General features: G+C 45.0%; 1 protein-coding gene across 6 annotated transcripts in view; it reads left to right on the top strand.

The window, feature by feature from the left end:
• The window catches only part of PRKAG2 (protein kinase AMP-activated non-catalytic subunit gamma 2), a 199,270-nt gene that overhangs the window by 124,663 nt on the left and 52,056 nt on the right, over positions 1 to 22,551 (top strand). For 3 of the 6 annotated variants that reach the window (XM_083467219.1, XM_083467221.1, XM_083467218.1), the window contains one exon: positions 15,318 to 15,597. Coding sequence is in view for 1 of the 6 variants with exons in the window: in XM_083467224.1 (XP_083323350.1) it covers positions 15,318 to 15,555 (238 nt within the window). In the remaining 5 variants the exon portion in view is untranslated. The remainder of the gene's footprint in view (positions 1 to 15,317; positions 15,598 to 22,551) is intronic. The other 3 variants (XM_083467220.1, XM_083467217.1, XM_083467224.1) reach the window with 2 other exon arrangements.

Here is a 22,551-nt window from a genome sequence, read left to right as displayed (position 1 = left end):
CTCTCCTCCTTCTCAATGTAAGCAGCAGCTCTGCCCGCTCAGAGGATGGGGCCCCTGGAGAATGGTGTTGCGTAAAAATGCCTTTGGGAGCTTGCTTCTTAACCCTGAAGTCTGCATGGGGATGCCTCCGCCTTTTGTGCGGAATCCATGTTTGCTGCAAATATGCACATGCATGTGTTACAAAGCAAGGATGTTTCTTGCAACAAATATGTGGATAACATCCCCATGTCTTCAGGAAGCTGCCTTACACAGAATCAGACCAATGGTTCCTCCAGCTTATCATTGTCTGCACAGTGGCTGGCAATGGCTTTTCAGGGTTTCAAACAGGAATCTGTCCTGTCCTGAAGTATACCTGAAGGAGCGTCTCCATCCCCATCGTTCTGCCCAGACACTGAGATCCAGCATCGAGGGCCTTCTGGCGGTTCCCTCACTGTGAGAATCCAAGTTAACAGGGAACCAAGCAGAGGGTCTTCTCGGTAGTGGCGCCTTCCCTGTGGAACGCCTTCCCATCAGATGTCAAAGAGATAAACAATTACCTGACATTTAGAAGACATCTGAAGGCAGCCCTGTTTATGGAAGCTTTTAATGATTGATGTTTTAATGTATTTTTAATCTCTGTTGGAAGCCACCCAAAGTGGCTGGGGAAACCCAGCCAGATGGATGGGGGTACAAATAATTTATTATTATTATTATTATTATTATTATTATTATTATTATTATTACCACTACTACAGTGGTACCTCAGGTTAAGTACTTAATTCATTCCGGAGGTCCGTTCTTAACCTGAAACTGTTCTTAACCTGAAGTACCACTTTAGCTAATGGGGCCTCCCGCTGCCGCCGCACCGCCGGAGCACGATTTCTGTTCTCATCCTGAAACAAAGTTCTTAACCCGAGGTACTATTTCTGGGTTAGTGGAGTCTGTAGCCTGAAGTGTATGTAACCTGAAGCGTATATAATCCGAGGTACCAGTGTGTGTGTGTGTGTGTGTGTGTGTGTGTGTGTGTGATTTAAAATTAATGAAAAAGTGTCTGCATCAAAGGGTGAATTGTTCCTTGAACACTGGCCAGAGCTCCACTGATGCTCAACGCTTCGTTAAGTGAATGGTAATAAGTGGTAGCCTGAGAAGTTTGTATCTTCCCAGGAAGTTGTCTAGGCCTTTCTCGCATTCTGTGTACATCTGCTATAAATGCCCAGGATTTACATGGCTCCCAAGAGCCTATTGGGTTCCTTCGCACTGAAGTTTCAACGTTACTGAATGAACAAGGGTGGGTGTATTCTGCACAGCTGGGAATGTGTCACAGGAACAGGAAATCAACTGAATGGCATAGAATGTGGCATATAAATCATGGTAGATTTTTGAGTTTAAAAAGCAAGTTTTTAGATCTCATTCATTGCCATTAAAACCACTGCATGTTCTTCCCATTCCAGGCAATCTCTGGTGAGGGCAAAAATCCAAATTATTTAGAAACCTGAAGAGCAAAACCAAATAAATTATGAAAGTCTTGAGTGGATGTATACAGCACCACCTAATTTGCACAATTGACTCTAGGTTTTGCAACCAGATAGTACTTCTTTGAGTCCGGTAGTTTGTGAGAACGCTAGAGCAGACCCTTTAGAAAGTCATGGGTTCAGGTTTCATAGATTGCCCTCCATATCTAGCTGAAATCAATGTCAAGACACCTGCTGATTTTAACGTATCTGGATTGCAGTTGAATTGTGCAAGTGGATTGAGCATAGTGTCCACATGAGACTCATGAGGCAATGTAGGTAGTCTCTTGACCAAAGAGATTCAGGCTTTAATGACGTGTTTGTGACCTACCCCCTAGGCCTTGGACTATGGGTAATATATGAACCAAGATTTCTAGGTGGCCGCTACTTCTTAAATCAAGAACTCGAACTGCTGTTTGTTTTCAGAAATGAAATCTACACACACACATACACACGGCTGCTGGAAGCAGAGGGGTCAGGCTGACTCCAGGGTAATGAGATATGGAGATTTGCACCTCCAGCTCAAACGCATCCCAGGTCAGCAGTGGTGACCACACAGGGCTGTCTTTGGACATGTCTGCAGTGCCAGAGTTTCTGGAGTGGGAAGTGAGCCTCTTTAAGGCAGCCAAATAAGCCTCCGAAAGTTACTAGCTTGCCTTTCTTTTCTTAACCATGACAATTTTGATACTGCTGCACTTAGATCATGATAATGTAATGGACTGGCGAGACGCAGAGGAACGCTGGGAGGCGCCAGGGAGAGAAATCCCAAGGGAAGAAGGCTCAGAGCCCAGGGAGTGGTGGTGGGACGATGATGAGTGGTCAGAAGGAGAAGAGGGAGAAGACTGGGAGGAGGAGGTGTCAGAAGCTGAAGGGGAAACAGGGCTTAGTGAGCAGGGAGAGTCTGTGGCAGAGAGAAGGCCAGAAGCAGAAGCAGGTGAAAAGGGAGGTGAAGAGGCTGGTGAAAAGGGAGATGAATCAGGCTGGTGAAGAAGCTAGGGTGTCTCCCATGCCTGCTGCGACAAGCTCTCCTCCCCGCTGGTATGAAGAGGGAGGAGCAAATACAGGCATGGAGCTGGCAAGTCTCAGATTGCTTGAGAAGGACCCTGGGGAGGAGACGATTTAGGCAGTTGTGGGAAGGCAGGGACCTTCAATCTCCACAACTGCCTCATAGGGGTAAGTGTCGGACTTGCATTTGACCGAATTACTTCTCCGGTCGAGCTTTCTGAATCTCCTCCGACGATGATTAATGACAGACAGAAAAGAAACACCCTCTCTTTGTGAAAGCAGAGAGCAACTGGAAAAACAAAATAACAGGAAACCAGTAAACATCACATCTGTCTCCTGTCTTCCGTGAGACTTCCAACAGTATGGAATCTCTGGAATGTAAACAGAGTCTTGTGACTCCAAGCAACTGCACAGTGGCACAAACAGAAACTAACAGTAAGACCTACCAAGAAGAGTTGCTGTGCTCATTAGGCCTGCTGCTCCTGAGCAGGCCTTGTTCCTTCTACTACAGGCAGCGACCATTTTGCATGGGGGTTCTGTTTGTCAACCCCCCCCCCCCGTGCATCGGCGGAGTGTGCATAAGCCTGCCCTGCCCTGTTACACCTGTATTCCTCCCTCTTCAGGGTCCAAAAGGGCCCACGTGTTGGTGGGCACGCCTAAAATGGTCACTGCTCCTAATGAGTTAACTTCACTTACTCTATGAGATTTATTGCTCGTTGGCTCCCTGATAGATAACTGCCAACAGAATTGCACAAACGTGATTCCTGAAGCCACACTAGAATATATGAGCACATTTCTGAGGGAAGCAGGGGCCAAAATAGAGACCAAAGCAGAGATAATTTTATTGAGTAAGTTGTTGGGAAGAATTTGGTGACAGTCTGAAAGGCACCATTGGAGAGAATTAAGCCCACAGCGTGAGCAGAGTAGACAGAGATAAGTTGTTCTCCCCATCTCATAGTGCTAGAGCCTACGTTGATATTGATTGGCACCAGACTCAGGGGAGACAAAAGGAAGGAAGCAGTACATAAGCATTTTGTGGAATTTGCTGCCACAAAATGAGATTATGGCCACAGGCTTAGATCAGGTCGGACAAATTCACGTGCAGGGGAATCTACCTATGGCTAATAGTCATAATAGCTAAGTGGATCTTCCATGTTCAGTGGGAAGAAACAGTGAAAGGTGCTATTGGTTGTGTACTTACCTGAGGCATCTCATTATCCCACCCTGGTAAGAGAGAGGCTTCGGTTGGGTCAGGAGTGTGCGAATCTGGGGCAAAAAGAGAAGACTTGCACCGCTCATTCAAGAGGAGGATTCCTGAAAACAAAGGAAAACAGTGGTAGAGACCAGTGGTTTCAGGACCCTGGACAGAGCCGTGAAAACAGGCTACTTGTTCCAAGGCACACTGAGTCCACTTACGCTCTGAGCCTTACTGCACCTCTCATGCTCCACCTAATAAAGGGGCAACTCTCTGGTTGCAAGCCCACACACCATCATCTCTCTAGGAGCTCATGCTGTGCATGCTGTCTCTATTGCCCTGCGAGCTCAGCTGAGTACATGGGGGAAATATACCAGCTCCTTGGTGGAATGGGATTAGGGGCTGTCATTCCTGGGGCGTGCAGACACCCTATGGCCTCAGGCTTGGATGCCTCAATTTCAGTGGTGGGACTTAGTTCCAAAGCTTTCTCAGTTTGACCCTCAGCTTCTGTCTCTAGGTTGCTATTGGGCTTTGCAACCAGGGTATTGTAGGGAGCAAGATGCTGAACTAAATCGGCCTTTGATATCCTTCAGCAGGGACCTCTTACATCCTTACATTAGCCAGAGAAGAGAGTGCTTTTGGGTAGGGAGGCAAATGAAGTGGTGGTGGTGCGACCAACTGGGGGTCTGAGCCTCTGAATTGGGAAAGGAAGAGTTTTCTGGAGAAGAATGCTGCTACAAGAAGCCTGTGGGAAGTGCAGGCGTGAGTTGGATCGGACGCTGCTGACAGGCCAGCCCGTCTTGTCTCTGGCCAGCCGCTTCCCGCTGTGTGCAAGAGGAGTGTTGAGAGGAACCAACAGCTGCCGGCCTCCTCAGAGCAAGACTCGGAAAGCCGCCTTGTGGTGCGTTTCATCCGAGTGTTCTCAGCCTCAAGGGCAAACACGTACGCTGGCAAGTGGAACTAGAGCCAGAGACAATTGCCTGCTCAGCCTCCCTGCAAGCAGCCAATAGCAGAGGAGTAGTAGAATTTCTTTTAAAGGGGCTTTCAAGGGAAACTAGCCTGGTTGCGGCAGGAGTGGCGCAACAAATAGTTTTAACTTCACTGCAAAAAAAAGAAAAAAGAAAGGAAGTCCAAATACAAGAAAGTGTGAATGGCTGAGATACCAATATCCCTTTTGTAAGAAGTTCAATGGCTGTCTGTACGATTACCAGGTTGTAGGGGTGGGGAAAAGCAAGAGATGGCAGAGAGGGTCTTTGTGCAGAGAGGGCATCCATTTCAATGGGAGGTAGGTGAGTGGGGAGCGGTGATATCAGCTTCTGAGAGAGAGCAAATTGCTCAAACGTGCAAGCTGCAGATGTGATCTTTTGCTATAACCGGCACAAATTTATTTCACTAAGTACAGTAAGGGATCATAAGCGAGGCACAAGCAGTTTATTTTCTGTCAAACAGGAGCTAAGCAGTCATCACTCATTCCTCCAGGAGGGCTTTGGCAGGTGTCCAAGGAACCACACTGCGACATACATTAATAAAGAGATTAATTTCCCACGTTAGCAGGATAAGAATGATGATGAGCAGGGCTGAAAGTCTGGAGCTCTCTTTCCCCCACCTCACACCCCTGCTGTCTCCCCATGGGACGAGGCTGCACTCGGATGCATTTTGAATTTTAAATGGTGTAGGTTACTTTGCGGGGGGGGGGTTAATTGTTCTCCTGGCAAGGATGCAATGCCTATATGCTGAAAAAATCCAGTCTCATAAAGGAGAAGGAATGACAAACCAAGGCTTTATTATCACAATGGCTTGCACTAGCATTTTCATGTTCAACCCCTGCAGCCCAGAGCATAAAAGCAAGTTGTATTCCCAGGTTGGGAGTCAGCTTTCTCGACATACCGTATTGCTTTGTCCAGAGGTTTTGCACAAGCCTGCCAAAGCTAAATAGTTTTAATAGCCTGGTTCTATGCAGGTTTATTTGAAATAAGGTCCCACCAAGTTTAATTGGTCTTACTCCCAAGCACATTACTTCATTGTTATTTTGTTAACAGAGATTTATATCCCACCTTTCAGATAGAATTTATTTGGGCAGCCTACAGAGTTTCACCATCAAATACAAAATAATAAAAACAGACGATAATGCAGCATAAAACCAGGTGCTATTCCAAAATTAAAGTGCTTAAAACAAAAGAACCCAAGAAATTAAAATTTTGAAAGCTCTGTGCTGGACACACACACAAAATAGCAACGTTGGTGCCGGGCGAGTCTCCCTGGAAAGGGCATTGCAGAAATGGGGTGCTGCTGCCAAGAAGGCTGTTTTCCTGGTAGCCATTCACAGCACCCTTTCAGAGAGTTGTTCTTTACGAAGGTTCAGTCTGACATCCCTTTGTGCAAATGACCTTTGACTCTTATCACTGCCAGTGGGATCCCATGAGGACTAAAAGCCCTGAGCAATCAAAGTCTGAGAAATGGTCGGTGATATCAGTTCCAAAGATTGTTGCACATTCAAGCGTGGCCGAGAAACGAAACCTCGGATGGGGATACTGGATGAAGGTAGGTAGGTTGTAGGATGAAGGTAGGATGAAGGTAGGTTGATCTGCATCAGATCAATACATCTACTCTGTCCCTGTGCTATTACCGCTTCACAGAGACGAGAGCTGTTCAGACCAGAGTGGGCTTGATTCTTAAGGGCTCGGATCCCTGGGAAAAACAGAGGCAGGGGAGGAAGAAGTTTAAATCTCACCCTGGTAGGTTTCCAGGACACGCTTTTACCCCTCCCCTTCTCCCCGTTAAATGAATGGTTGCCATACACTCTTCTGGGAAAAAGTGGAGTGATGAATTAGGAGAATCCTCTTCTGATTGCAGGAGGGTCATCCTTCACTAGCAAGTCTCCCTTCGGGAAATGCAATGTGCCACCGTGTTATCTGTATGTGGAGTCCATCGAGACTCACTGCAATCCCATTGGTTCCTTACAAGCTCTCGCTAAAAAAACAGATCCCCACCATTCACCATAATGAAGGGGGGGGGCGGAGAGAGAGAACCTATGCTTTGTGCTTAGAATTTAGGGTAGTAAATAAAGCTGGCTTCAGTACACACTATAACCTGCTCCTTGATCACTCAGACTGTCGCATTTAATATTTGGGTCTTGTGTTTGTATGTGATATTTTATTAGAGTGGTACCTTGGGATGCGAATGGGATCCGTTCCGGAGCCCCGTTCGCATACTGAACAGAACGTAAGATACAACAGTGCGTCTGCGGGTCGCATTTTGCCGCTTCCGCACATGCGCGTGATGTCATTTTGACAGTCTGCGCATGTTCGAGTTTCGAAACCCGGAAGTAATGCACTCCGTTACTTCCAGGTCGCCGCGGAGCACAACCCGAAAGCGCTCGACCTGAAGCTTATTTATCCCAAGGTATGACTGTACTGTGTTTTGATAACAAGATAACATCAAAACACAGTACAATCATACCTAGGAGCATCTTAGAAATAGTAACAAACAGACAAACAAATTCATAGTTGCTCTGAGGTTTGCCTACTCCAAGAAATACCCTAACTTGGCTTTTGGTGTTTGCATGGTTCCCCCCACCCCCTATTTTGGAAATATCCAGCATGCATGCCAGTCATATAGCACAATGGTTTTACATGCGTTGGCATTCCATGTTCTGGATGACATGCATAATATGTAGGTTATTTTGCAAATCCTCAGTGGTTTCAGAGGGATTTAGCGCGCCAAGATCTAGATTGTGGAATATTTTTCTCATTTCACTATATAACACAACCCCCTTCCCTGCAAATTTGTGCATGGTTACTTGGGAGTAAGTAACTCAGCACAATGGTATTTATTTTGGAGTTAACATGTGTAGGACCTGGTTGTAGTTGGCCAAGTTTATTAGCATCTTATTTGGAGACAGGAACCTATTCTCACTGGATCCACACAATCAAGGGGTGGAATGATTGAGGCGGAAGAAACCCAAATAATTAGAGGGCTCTTTCTTCAACTCAAGGTAACACCTGTTGGGTCTATTTTGAGTAAAACATAGTTGTATACCACCACATCTTATGGCAGCAAATTCTCATGTTAATTATGGATTGTTTGAATATGAAGGCATTTCTTTTGCCTGCAAATTACATGATTCGTCGTTGTGGTGGTTGTTCTAAAGAATCAAAGTAAATAAAGCTGTAGAGGAGAAACTCCCGAAGCTTTACCTAATTTGTGAGGTTTGTAAGGGGCAAATAATCAAGCATTTCTCGTCACAGAATTTGGGCTCCAGAATTTGTATATATTACATTTTGCACAAAGTGTGCATGGATTTGAGTGTAACTAATGTCACTGGTAGTGCAGCCAGGTTAATGGCGATCACACTTGCAGGGGAGCAGACTGGGCCCAGAACCTGTTCCTTTAAAGCCTCACCATTGAGGAATGTGAAGTATTCTGTAAGAGAATGAGAAACCAGGTGATGTGCTAAGTAAATAAAGCCCAGGGCGCCTAGGCATTGCAACAGGCTCATGGCGTAAGTGACAGGGTCGGAGGTCAGCATTTCAGGGCTGTGTTGCCTTAGCGCTTGTTGTTTCGTTAGCAGGGGCCAAGGATGTATTCGCTCAAGGACTACTTGAATGTGTTCGCTGTTTTTTGTGGGCTAATGTGTTTGAATAATAAGCTGAAGAAGAGTGGTCCTTCCGATCAGCAGGAAAATATGCTACCTAGGGCAGGGGCAGCTTGCAAACGTTCCGAGTTCACCGTCTGGAAAGATTTCTTGAATGCTGCGTTAATTGCAACAACAATAACACTTGCCAAGATGCATAGCAATATACTAAAATATACCAAATCCACACACACAAAAACAAAAATATAAAACTATTATAAAAAAAACCAAACATCACAATAGCAGAGAACCAAATTTGTTGACAACCAGAACTCAAATCTCCATTTCCTTTTTATTGTGTTCATCATTGTTTTCTTTTCTTTCTTTTTTAAGGGCCCTCTGAGCACAAAAGGCAGCCTATACGTTTCAGTATAAATAAATATTATAGATTGGGGTGAGGGCTGTGGGGGACAGAGAAGACTTGCTTAAGATTCTATACAGCTCAATTCTACGCAGGGTCAGCATGCTTTTGTCCCTTGATTGATTAAAATATTTACAGTTCACAAGGTAATAATGATAACAGTGCCCTGGTGTATGGTGTGTACTTCAAGGAGTGACGGGGTCTCTGTTCAACCTGGCGCATCCCCATGCCAAGACAAAAGTGTGTTGCATCAGGCACTAGGCCTCTCAAAAGCTCAGCTCTGTGTTACAAAGATGTCTCCAAATGTGACATGAAGGCTGGCAATGTCAACCCTGCCCTGTGGGAACCCCTTGCGGACGACCGTGGGGCCTGCAGACAGGCAGTCAGGTTGTGCATCCATAGCAGTGACCAGAGGAGGAATGACCGCTGGGAGGAGCGCAGAGAGAAGAAACGCCATGGTGCATCTGCAGCAGCACAAGCAGATGCCTTCACCTGCCCCAGCTGCAACAAAACATCTCTCCCATATCGGTCTCTACAGCCACAGCAGGCGCTGTAACTCTCCAACAGTTTGACGTTACCCCCGAAAGTGCACTCTGCCATTGCCTCCCGAGACAGATGGGTACCAACAACAACTTTAGAATGGCATAGCAATTGAGATTCCTCCCATCTGTTGGGGCCGGTGTAGATACAATAGGGCCAGTCATATTCATGCGTCGTTCAATATATGCATTTATTGGGGGAGTAGTGGAAGATGCTTTTGAATTCTGGTGCTGGAGGAGACTCTTGAGAGTCCCATGGACTGCAAGAAGATCAAACCTATCCATTCTGAAGGAAATCAGCCCTGAGTGCTCAATGGAAGGACAGATCCTGAAGCTGAGGCTCCAATACTGTGGCCACCTCATGAGAAGAGAAGACTCCCTGGAAAAGACCCTGATGTTGGGAAAGATGGAGGGCACAAGGAGAAGGGGACGACAGAGGACGAGATGGTTGGACAGTGTTCTCAAAGCTACCAGCATGAGTTTAACCAAACTGCGGGAGGCAGTGGAAGACAGGAGGGCCTGGCGTGCTCTGGTCCATGGGGTCACAAAGAGTCAGACACGACTAAACAACTAAACAACAGCAACAAAGTGGAAGAATGAGCCAGGAGATGCTGTATCTCCCCCTGCGTTATATCTTTTAAAGGGAAATGCAACATTTCCCAGTTGCAGTAGGGGTTGTACTGCCTAGCTGCTCGCTTCCTTATGTGGCTTCCCATCTCGAGAGCTTTCATTACAAATCATCAGCACACTCTTCACCTGCTGCTTTGTATGTGCCTTCACAGCCATTAAGCAACTGCAGTCAACTGTTATCATGTGAAGTTTGCAGCAATTGCCTTAAATGCCTGGTATTCTTTGCGATGAATCAGCCTAATGGAGAAATAGCAGGCCCTGCTCAGTTTTGCTACAAGTAACTGGCTCTACTTAACATTCACCAGCCATAGCTTGCCTGCGCCTCTTTTCCCTATTAGTGGAAGAGTGCAAACCTTTACGGAAGGGTTGCAGGGGAAGAGAGTCCTTTGCCCCATGCCCTAACACAGTGCACATGGAATATTTGCACATTTGAAATGCTGGCACAAAAATGGTAAGCAAATGCTTAAAAGGTGTGGAAAATATTTAGCCCGGAGAGAAATGGCTTTGCATGTCAGATCTTGAGCAGTGCCAGAAAAGGAAAGCCTAAGCTGATGGGAAAATAGAAGAGTGGTTAACGGCAGATTTGGATTTGCAGCAATATTGATGCACAAATCAAAAGCAAAGGGAAAGGCTGAACTCCAAAACCTTGTTGGAACACACATTGCAAGGTCCTACCTGTGTGGGTGCAAAACTGCTCAACTTCTGTGTGCAATCCTGGCCAATCGCTAATCCAAATTAAATTACAAATAATCCATTTTAAAACCAGCACGCTTCTGTAATTGAGGCTGGCGTATGGGTGGACAAGGAAGTCTAACCCTTTCTGCCCATGCCTCAGCCCTCCTTCAAACCCCACACCCCTAGCCCCTGAGGCCACTAGTGATATAGATGGGTGTAGGGCTTGTTGCTCAAGCAACAAGGTTTTCCTGAACTCTGGTGTGGTATTGTATCCTTGGTTATTCTTTGATCCGGATTTCTGACTTGCTCGTTGACCTCACCTTGTGGTTCGTCCTTTGCGTAGAGACTTACTCTTCACTTCTGATTATTGGCTTTTCCCACAGTTCCTGGTTCCTAGCTCCTGGCTCACTTGAGACCACTATCCTTGGTTCAGCCCTGACATACTCCCTGTCCATTCACACATTTGAGTGGGACAGAGAGAGTGAAAGTGGAGAGAAACTATATGAAGACAATCTTATACACAGCTCTGTAGTATTCCTGAAGAAACCTCATTTGCTGACCATTTACTGCATCCTCTTATTTTATTTTTTTGGCATGTCTCTGACGTTGCTAACTGTGTGGCTTGGCTCCTGTGTGTCTGATTATTAGTGTTTTGGCACAGCCTGTTGCTATTGGACCTCTCTTCAGCCGATATGTTAGCCCATTAGCTCTTGTGATAGATGCATCTCAGCAGTCGCATTAAGGAGCTGTAATGCAGTAAATCATATTTCCTTTGAATGGAATGTCATTGTCATCATTTGCAGTTTCCACCAAAGCTTCAAGCACTCCGAAAACACTTACCTGCCTGTAAAAACATTGTCCCCACGATGGGGTGAGCTCTCGTTGCTCGGTCCCAGCTCCTGCCAACCTAGTGCAAGTAGATAAATAGGTACCGCTCTGGCGGGAAGGTAAATGGCGCTTCCATGCGCTGCTCTGGTTTCACCAGAAGCGGCTTCATCATGCTGGCCACATGACCAGAAATCTGTCTGCGGACAAACGCCGACTTCCTCAGCCAGTAAAGCAAGATGAGCACCGCAACCCCAGAGTCATTTGCAACTGGACTTAACTGTCAGGGGTCTTTACCTTTACCTTTACCTTTACCTTTACCTTTACCTTTAATGCATTGAACTTGGAAGAAATGAAGCATTGGGGAAGAGAGTTCGGATTTTAATCCTGTTCACGGTTTCCTCAGAGTAAATCCCACTGAACTCAGTAGCTTAGACCTGTGTAGACATTTATAGGATTGCACAGTTCATTAACCTTTCTCACAACCTAGAAAGCTTGACTCCCATGTAGTCTGATGCGAAATGGCAAGTCTGATTAATCCTTAGTATGTATCGTGGTCTGAAACAGTGCACTGATATCGTGTCTGACTGCAAAGGAGTATTGTTGTCTGATATCTTGACCAGCAGACTGAAGCAAGGTCTTTTCAAACATATAGAAAAGGGCATTAAATGCTATTCTAGCTAGAAGAAACAATGTTCTTTATGTAGTCATCTGTTAGTTAGAGTTAGCATCTGTTAGTTAGAGACAGCATCAGGCACAGCAGAAGGGTGTAGGGAGATTCTTGAGAATATGAATGTTCTCTAGCTTAGAATCTGTCAGGACATAGACTGCAAGCTTTGCAGCGTTCGGGAGCCAAAATGTTCAGCTTGCAAGACGTTCGAGATCCAAGGTACAACTGTATCTCCAAACAAACAGATTACCCACAGACTCTTTCCCTTTCCTTCTTTTCCCAGCTCTCGCTCAAGATCCGAACTGCACGCTCCCTCTCTGCTTCTTAACAACGACCCCCACAATCTCCCACAAATGTATTCTCTTGTGTTCACCGGGTCTGTTCTCTTGACCATCTGTCTCCTCTTCCTCTTTCCTGTTGCATGTGCTAATTTTGCTGGCTTTTTTCATCTCTTCTTCCTCTTGTCACTTTCCTGGTCATATATAGCAGACCTCCATAAGTGAAATGGAATATAATATTTTAAAACTGTGATGGAATGTGGGGCTACAGAGCAGTTGTGGGGGAAATGCTATACACATAAAAGCTCCTGTGGTTTATCTATAGCAGAATTAGTTAAATATTACTTTAAGTAGAAGGGTAGGAAAGACCCTCTGCTGAGACATTTCATGATGTTCCTTTATAATAACTTTAATACCCACCTGTTGGTCCTTAAAAACTCTCCCAAGGTGACTCACACAAAATGAAAAACAATCCAAGCCTATTACAAAATAATGCCAGAGAGCAGCTGCTGATCAGAGCATTCAGTATTAGGTTAAGTGAGCCAATGATCAAACCCTGCGTAAAGCAACATCATGTGTTTAGAAATACAAATGTGCATCCTAATAACAGTGGCATAAGGGTGGCACTGTGGGTTAAACCACAGAGCCTAGGACTTGCTGATCAGAAGGTTGGCGGTTCGAATCCCCGTGACGGGGTGAGCTCCCGTTGCTCGGTCCCTGCTCCTGCCAACCTAGCAGTTCGAAAGCACGTCAAAGTGCAAGTAGATAAATAGGTACCGCTCCGGCGGGAAGGTAAATGACGTTTCCGTGTGCTGCTCTGATTCGCCAGAAGCGGCTTAGTCATGCTGGCCACATGACCCAGAAACTGTATGCTGGCTCCCTCGGCCAATAAAGCGAGATGAGCGCCGCAACTCCAGAGTCGGTCACGACTGGACCTAATGGCCAGGGGTCCCTTTACCTTTACCTTTTTAAGAGCATATCCAGAAGGTTTTTCTGTTTTTTTTTATAACATGTCACAATTGGGAATCTTTATAGGAGAGAGCAAACAACCATTTTTCAGCTTTCTTGCTTATTTACCATTCATAACAGCCTTTAAATCTTTAGTTCAATTTCTTTGCTGCTTGGAAGTGTTCACTTTCTCATAGCAACATCTGAGATAACAGAACTGCTGAGGAGGGCCTGCATTAACAGTTTCCTGGTTCTGAACAGTACCTTAACAGCTATTGTGTGTGTGTTTTGTTTAATTTTACACAACACAAATGCCTCTTCAAACAAAAGTCAATTTCAGGTTGCCAAGATATGGTCTTTAAAACCAACGGAAACTGCTGTACCGTTGACTTTCATGATACTTTCGACCAACAGAAGACGGATTGTGTTGAAATAATGGGATTGGTACAAATCCTCAGTACAGGAGCCTTCCTTAGCATGGTTCTCTTCAGACTACAACTCCCATCATCCCTGACCATCGGCCATTCTGGCTGGGACTGATGGTTGTAAGCCAATACATCTTCAGGGCACCAAATTGGAGAAGGCTGCTGCTCTAGAGACCTTTGTTAATTGTATCCACCAACTCTCCCTCCTCTATTTCCTCTAGCAGTGCTTGCTAGGGAAAGTCATCATACCACATACATTTTCTGTAAGAAATCCTGTAACAGCCACTTGGCTCTAATGGACCAAAGATGTTGAAATTGACAGCCTGGCCAGTTCCAGATTCCTAATAAAGCGGGTGGGAGTCCCTTGGGGCATTTCTAACTCTGCCCTTCCCTTCCCATCTGGCTCCATCAGACATTGAAAGTGGCTAAGCTAAGCAGTATCATCTCTTGTTGTTGTTGTTTAGTAGTGTCCGACTCTTTGTGACCCCATGGACCAGAGCACGCCAGGCACTCCTGTCTTCCACTGCCTCCCACAGTTTGGTCAAACTCATGCTGGTAGCTTCGAGAACACTATCCAACCATCTCGTCCTCTGTCGTCCCCTTCTCCTTGTGCCCTCCATCTTTCCCAACATCAGAGTCTTTTCCAGGGAGTCTTCTCTTCTCATGAGGTGGCCAAAGTATTGGAGCCTCAGCTTCAGGATCTGTCCTTCAGGGCTGATTTCCTTCAGAATGGATAGATTTGATCTTCTTGAGGTCCATGGGACTCTCAAGAGTCTCCCCTCCAGCACCATAATTCCAATGCATCAATTCTTCGGCGATCAGCCTTCTTTATGGTCCAGCTCTCACTTCCATACATCCTCTCTTACAATCAGCTTTATACATTTCCACAAAAGAACTGCCTTGGCTTAGCTGAACTTGCCTGCACTGCTCTCTAACTTTTCGTTTTGGGGTTGTTGTTTTTTCTAGGGTTTTTAAAAATAGCAGGCTCGCAGTACAAATTTTCTGACCTTGCAATACCTGAGTGCATTAAGCTGAGCTGCCTTGCTCTGAAACTCCATCCCTACCACACTACTGTTCCCAGGAGACTGTGAGAAAGCAAAACATTGCCGGGCACCTGGAGCTTTCAAAGAATGTGATCTCCCCACCTGAAGTATTCGATTTATGTGAGCCAGTAGTGATTCAAGCCAAGGGAGTTGGCATATCATTAGTTCCCCTCACCCTTTGAACAGTCCCTGGTGTGTGTGTGTACATGTGGGGAGGAGAAATCCCTAGAAAACAGGAAGGCACAAGCATCTCTACTCTTGCTTTCACCCCAGTTTTCTTCACAGATTGCTCTACATGGCTGTCAACAATGACAACGAGGAATGGGATGGTATCTCTTCCGCAGCCACATCTGGCTGGTTGTGCTTGCTTGAGATCAACACACTCTTCACAGCAGCTACTTTATAGATTAAAAAAGGCATTTTATGGCAATGGGAGGAAGACCCGTACTTTGTAAATAGGACAAGATTTCTGTTCAGTGTTGCAGTGTTGTGGGGAGATGAAAATATTGGATTAAAGCCTTTGCATGGCTTAAGCCATTGCTCACCCAATATGTATACTGAGATTTAATGATCTGCATATTTTTTTTGTTTTGTTTATAGCCTCTGGTCTTTCCTCCTCTCCCTCGACCCCGACACAAGTGATCAAGCAGCCAACGTTTCCGCTTGAATCCTACAAACATGAACCAGAGAGGCTAGAAACACGGATTCACACGTCCTCTTCCCCCCCAGATACAGGCCAGAGACCGAGCCTTCCTCCTGGACAAAGTGTGGCCAAACCTCCCACTTCCACCCCGTGCGCTACCTCAAAAGCCGTAAGTATGGACCGTTTCATTTCTCTGTAAGAAAAGCAAAGTCCTGTGTGCATTTTGGGATTAACAGGGTGCTTCTAAGTGTCCAAGTGCATAACATGGATTATCTTCTTATAATCCTTTTGATATAATCGGTCCAGTATACCTGAAGGAGCATCTCCACCCCCATCGTTCAGCCCAGACACTGAGGTCCAGCGCTGAGGGCCTTCTGGCGGTTCCCTTGCTGCGAGTAGCCAAGTTACAGGGAACCAGGCAGAGGGCCTTCTCGGTAGTGGCACCCGCCCTGTGGAACGCCCTCGAACCAGATGTCAAAGAGAAAAATAACTACCAAATTTCTAGAAGACATCTGAAGGCAGCCCTCTTTAGGGAAGCTTTTAATGTTTTATAGGTTATTGTATTTTAGTGTCCTGTTGGAAGCCGCCCAGAGTGGTTGGGGAAACCCAGCCAGAGGGGTGGGCTATAAATAATAAATTATTATTATTATTATTATTAATTCTGCAAGGTACTTAAGTCTTACAGTTATCACTGTATTTCAGTTGGGGTGAGGACGGAGGCTGATGCCTTATCTAAGGCCTCCTAATGAGTCCAGAGGTGAGGTTTGAACCAATGGCTTCTCGATTCTTAGCAAAGGCTTTTAGACTGCAAATCTCTGCAGGTTTGCTTGGGAGCTTTCAGAAGGTGTGCCTAAATTTTAACTTGCACACTGAGTACTTAGCCATCAGCCATTACAAATAGCAACTAATTATTGGCACCATTGTCTTCAATAGAATACAGTGTTTAATTTGTAGGATGCAGTTTTCTGTTGTAAGATAAAGCTATTCTGATTACTTGGGTTCCTTCCTCAGACCTGCTTATTCTGCTTAATCCTGTATAGGATTCTAGCTGTGAACACCCATCAGTCTTATTTATAGTATCTATAAATACTATACTATACTATACTATACTATACTATACTATACTATACTATACTATACTATACTATACTATACTATACTATAGCTCTTTTCTCAGGGGTAGGCAATACACTGTTTTACTTTATAAAATTCTAAATTCAGATGTAAAACATCACCCTTAGCCAATATACTTTTGCTGAAGCTTAGAAGTAACAAACATTTAAAGCCTGCATTTTTCAGGGAAAAATGTGAAGACAGCCAAACCTTCCATCTGCTACAGTGGTGTGTGTGTGTGTGTGTGTGTGTGTGTGTGTGTGTGTGTAAGGGCCAGAGGAAAAATGGGTTGCAGAATCTCCCACTTAACTTGGGAATTTAAAGGGTTAGCATCGATCTGGCTTGCAGTCTGACAGCTGTATTAAGCACCTGTAGATTTACAGAATTTACGTAAAGAGATGACTAATGGGAACTAGAGCAAAGGTAGCTGATATGTGTTGCTGTGAGACGTGCAGTTGGATGTGGCTGGCAAGACGCCACTGATGACTAAACTAATACTTTGACCTCAGCTCATTCTAACATCAATCACATCAGGTCACTGTATACTTTGCTTACATGCCAGTATGAAATAGTAGTTGACTTTGGTGGGGAAACACTCCTGAATGGCCACTGCGGAGCCTCTGAGTGTGAAAGTCAACTGGCAACTTTCATAGGAGGAAGAAATTACTCATTTGGGGATTGGATGTATGAAATATAGCTTGGTGAGTCAGTTGATAGGTTATTCTTCCATCAGCCTTTCTGAGTGAACGTGAGTTCTTCAAACCATTCACCTTTGACATGAGTTGCTGATCTAAGTACGGTCCACACAATGTGATCACAATATGGCAATCAAACATGGAGGATTTATTTTAGATAACAACAGAGAATTGTAGAGTTGGAAGAGACCCCAAAGGTCATCTAGTCCAAGCCCCTGCAATGCAGGAACCTCAGCTAAAGCATCCTTGACAGATGGCCATCCAATCTCTGCTTAGAAACATAAATGGAAGGAGAGTCCACAACCTCCTGAGGGAGACAGTTCCACTGTCAAACAGTTCTTGCTGCCAGAAAGTTTTTCCAGATGTGATCAACCTCCACCTCTGGCCATGTGAAAACCTTATGTCAGACCTTTCTAAAGGTAACGGTAAAGGTAAAGGGACCCCTGACCATTAGGTCCAGTCGTGGCCGACTCTAGGGTTGCGGCGCTCATCCCACTTTATTGGCCGAAGGAGCCGGCATACAGCTTCCGGGTCATGTGGCCAGCATGACTAAGCCGCTTCTGGCGAACCAGAGCAGCGCACGGAAACGCCGTTTACCTTCCCGCCAGAGCGGTACCTATTTATCTACTTGCCCTTTGGCGTGCTTTCAAACTGCTTGGTTGGCAGAAGCATGGACTGAGCAACGGGAGCTTACCCCATCGCGGGGATTCGAACCGCCGACCTTCTGATCGGTTCTGTGGTTCAACCCGCAGCGCCACCCATGTCCCCTTTTTGACTTTCTAGCCCTGTGTTAATTTATACCCAGTCTTTCCTCAACAAGTACAAAGCAGCTAAGTTTAAAAAACAACCCGTAATCTTAGTCACAATGATCAAACCTGCCTTGGATCAGAACAGCAATGTAATATGAATACTCGGAGGTCTCCCTTCAGTCTTAAGGTGTTACGTCAGCATTTGTCCCAGGGCGTGGCAACAGGACAATAACACAAAATAGGACACCTAAGTTAAGTTCTAAAACTTGGTGAGAAAGAGATGGGGAGACAATAGCAGGGGGTGTTATCTTCCAAGGGCTGACCAATCTTCTGTAGTCTACTTTTTGTAAAGCTAGAATTCTCCATCAAGGTGTGTTAAATGTACCAAAAAAGTAGTTAGGGTAGCTGAGGCATGACTAATCTGTGCTAAGTGATCCTAAATATGTATGTGTTCTTTCTTAAGAGCATAAGAAGTGCCTGGGTGGATCAGATTAAGGTCTACCAAATTCAGCATCCTTTGCAAGAAACCCTTCCATCCCCATGCACTAAGTAACCCATATGAAGCTTTTTAGCTGTGTGCCATTTTTTATCTCCTGTGCACACCTAGTCTCGGGTGAGAAGAACCTTCCCCACAGCAAGCCTTCCCAATTGCTATTTCCTACTAGGCCTTACTTATGCCATTCCTAGTAACCAAAATCTTTTCTATCATTTGGTTTTGCCATCTCCCTATATCTGGGGTCAGTTAGTATTGTTATGAGTTTGGGAAGGGGTGAGCCTAATGTCTGGACCCCATTCTATTTTTTAATACCCAGGCTAGCTTCCTGGTGAGGTGATAGCCTGGGTGATGGGCCATTAAGGAGAACAAAGAAAGGGGCTCTGTGCTAGATGGCAAATGGGTGGGGCCCCCTCCTTCAATTCGTGGGAAGCTAGAAGGACAGAGGCAGAGTTGAGATCAGAGACATGGGAATGATGTGAGCTGGAAGCTGGAAAGAACCAAGCAGAAGCCAGAGAGATGGAGGCATGCTTGATTTCTGTTCAAATCCAAGGCTGTGGCTATTAGAGAAACAATATCCTCTTGGGCTGTTAATGCTGTGAACCTCTCCACCATAGGGTCAGGCTGTGTATATGTGCGTAAATAAACCATATATTATAAAGACACTACAGTCTCCGCTATCCCTTTTTCCGAAGGAAACACAAACCCTGGGTAAGTGCCTGGAATCTCACATTGTTCTGAGATTGGGGTGGCGTGCAACGGTATATTCCCAACCATAGGAATGGCAGGTGCTTCCTATCACCATGATCTCTTCCTAAAAATCTCATGCTGCTTCCATATTTTTCTCCTTTACATCTAAATTTCTACTCCACAATCTTGTTCTAACCTTAGTTACTTGGTTTACTGTTTACTCCAATTCGCAACGGTTGTTTTGCACTAAATAGTCTCTAGTCCTACATTCTACTTTTGCATACCACTCATCTCTTGGTGTCTCCTGTGAGTCCGCTTTTCTGAAACTACTTTTAATATTTTCTTATCTCATTATACATGACTAACCCATTTTTCACCTTCTCACCCCTTGCTTTTTCCTGTAAGACCTATTGCAGTCGTTAAGAGTCGTCAACAGGCTCATCTCAGCTATCTGCCAATCACCCATTCCCACCACCCTTCTGAGTAATACCCCTCCCCACCTTCTCACTATATAGAAGGATCTGGCAACTTCTGTTTCAGTGTATCTGAAGAAGTGTGCATGCACACGAAAGCTCATACCAAGAACTAACTTAGTTGGTCTTTAAGGTGCTACTGGAAGGAATTTTTTTACTTTTAATATGTCATTATTCAAATCTGACGATTGCGACATAACCCTTTGCTTTTGATCAATGTCGGCACTGTGTATTTAGTGATATAATCCTTGCATACCAAAATAGTTTCAAAGCAGTTTACAAGTATAAAATCAAGTATTCAATATCCACACATAATTGAAATACAGAATAAAGCAATTCCATCGAAACATAAAAACACCTGTATTTAATATAAACAATAAAACAAGCCTGCGAAGAAGCATAACAATTAAAACGGTTAAAAGAACGATTAAAACAATTAAATCAGAAAGCTCAGGTTCAGGGAAGTACTTGATTTAGAAGATATGTCTTCAAGAGCCAGGGGGTTCTCAGATATTTCATCAATATTGATGTATTTGCTAATACTTATATTTGGTGGAAGAGACTCTGCAGATTGAAATAGTATTATCTCTTAACTTCTAGGATCACCAACATTTCCCCTCCCCTCCTTTTTTAACTGCCCTGCTTCTGATGGCAGCCTAATGCAAAGAAACCATTTTCCACCGTGGAGATAAATGGTGGGTAAAAACATTCACCTGCTAAATTTCTCTGCATGTGACTGCTGTTAAAGGTACAGGTGCAGGAATAATTTTCCTGTGAACAATGTCCCATTTGACCCCCAAACTTTCTTTACAGCAGCAGGAAAGTTTGCTGGGAGCTTGTTTGAGGAAAACCATCATGGTATGGAAGCAGGATCCTTGGTTGTATTCTTTTAGCATCCATATTTATTTCTGAGACCGTCCACCAGAACAAAATTAATTTTGTTTTTTTAAAAAGGTGGCTTAGACACAGGAAACTGAGATGACTGTGAGATGGATAGCTTGCCCCTGACTGTGTACTGTACTTATCACATCTTTCATTGGCTCAATAACTCTTCCTATTTTCTGGAGCGTGGCTGCATAAGATAGCCGGCAAGTCTGACAGTGGCGGAGAAACCATGATTTATAAGCCTTGCGTCACATATCCTTTGCAGCCTTTCTGTGTTAGGACTTCAGTTCCTCTGACAGGGAATAACACATCTGCTGTCTACATGCTCAGGTTGCAACCTGAAGATTTCCTCCTCTGTCTTTAAATCCACCCATAAAGCAAAATGCTTAGCAGCTGTGGCTTATATTGTTTACCTGACATTAGCTCCCTATATCTGTTGATGGGAAAAGAGGAAGATTTCAGAAATGGGGGGGACACTGGAAGCAGAAGCTACCTCAGCATCAGATGATGTAAAGGTAAAAGGTGAACGCCTGGTCACAGCCCAGAAAGGCAAATTTAATTTATTTGACCCCCCCCCCCAGCTGAGATTTCACCACCCTTCACTGGCTGGGCATACTTTAATGCTTTCTAATTTTCATACTTGATTTCCCATTGCTATAAGTACAGGCAATGACCATTTTACACACATTCAATTTGTGTCTGGTCATGCACACGCGGGTTGCCGCGAACCCGGAAGTGACCGGGAAAAGGGCAACAGTGGCCCTTAAAAAGTGTGGAAAGGGCAAAAACGGTGTGAAAACAGCATCTAGCAATCCCACGAGCTTTTGCAAGTACAATCGCAAAAGCCCTTGCACCAACCATTGAGGCCTGTGGAGAGTTGGAGTTTGAGAAAGGAGGTTTGGAGGGAACAACTGTGGTGGAGTTTGGCATCTGGTAAGTGCTGCTGGTTTTTTAAAGGGTTTTTCTGGGGTTTACAGAGGGTGTTCACGGGCTTTTTCTATGGGCGTCCCCAATATACGCAGTTTCACTTAAACCCACGGTGCCTTGGAATGTAAGCCCCGTGTAAAATGGTCGTTGCCTGTAGTTCCACAGAAACTGAAATGCTTCTGTCTCTTTGTACAGTGGTACCTCGGGTTACATACACTTCAGGTTACATATGCTTCAGGTTACAGACTCCGCTAACCCAGAAATATTACCTCAGGTTAAGAACTTTGCTTCAGGATGAGAACAGAAACCGTGCTCCAGCGGTGCGGTGGCAGCAGGAGGCCCCATTAGCTAAAGTGGTGCTTCAGGTTAAGAACAGTTTCAGGTTAAGTACGGACCTCCGGAACGAATTAAGTACTTAACCCGAGGTACCACTGTATTTTCAGATATCTTAAGGGCTGTCACATGGAGGAGGAAGCATGCTTGTTTACTCCTGCTCTGGAGGGTAGGACTCGAACCAGTGGCTTAAAGTTGCAAGAAAGGGGATTCCGACTAAATGATCAGAAAAAATTTCTGATTGTAAGAATTGTTTAGTGGAGGAACAGACTCTCACGAAAGGTGGTGGACTGTCCTTCCTTGGAGGTTTCTAAGCAGAGATTGGATGGCCATCTGTCAAGGATGCTTTAGCCCAGGTTCCTGCATTGCAGGGGGTTGAACTAGATGACCCTTGGGGTCCCTTCCCACTATGATTCTCTGTTTCTGTGCCTTTAACAGCAGAAATGAAGCAGGTGGAAGCTGAGTGCTGGGAGCAGGTTTACTTGCAGCATTTCTGTATGTCAGGCTGTTGTTAAAGGCACAGGAACAGAGCCAATATATACTGTATATATTTAATGCAACAACCTGGCAGACAGAGTTGCTTGTTAAATCTGAGCTGGTACAGGCATCCTTGCAATTGGGGTAAGGGTTGCAAACCAGAGGTTTCTAACTTTAAAATGACATAGCAGCTCTGGCTGCCCCTGCCTACTCCTTCCCTAATGCTGATCTGTTGTCTGGCATGTCTGGAGTAGATAAAGCTTGGGCAGAGTGACTATGGCAGAACCTGGTGAGAGACCTGCCCTGTCTAAAGGTAATTTTAATGCTGTCTTGCAAACCTCCTGGTTGCAAAGTAA

The sequence above is a fragment of the Podarcis liolepis genome (genome assembly GCF_965112155.1).
Source record: "Podarcis liolepis genome assembly, chromosome: 12".
NCBI lineage: Eukaryota > Metazoa > Chordata > Lepidosauria > Squamata > Lacertidae > Podarcis > Podarcis liolepis.
The sequence above is the reverse complement of the archived record's forward strand: the minus strand, read 5'-3'. Positions and strand labels throughout refer to the sequence as shown.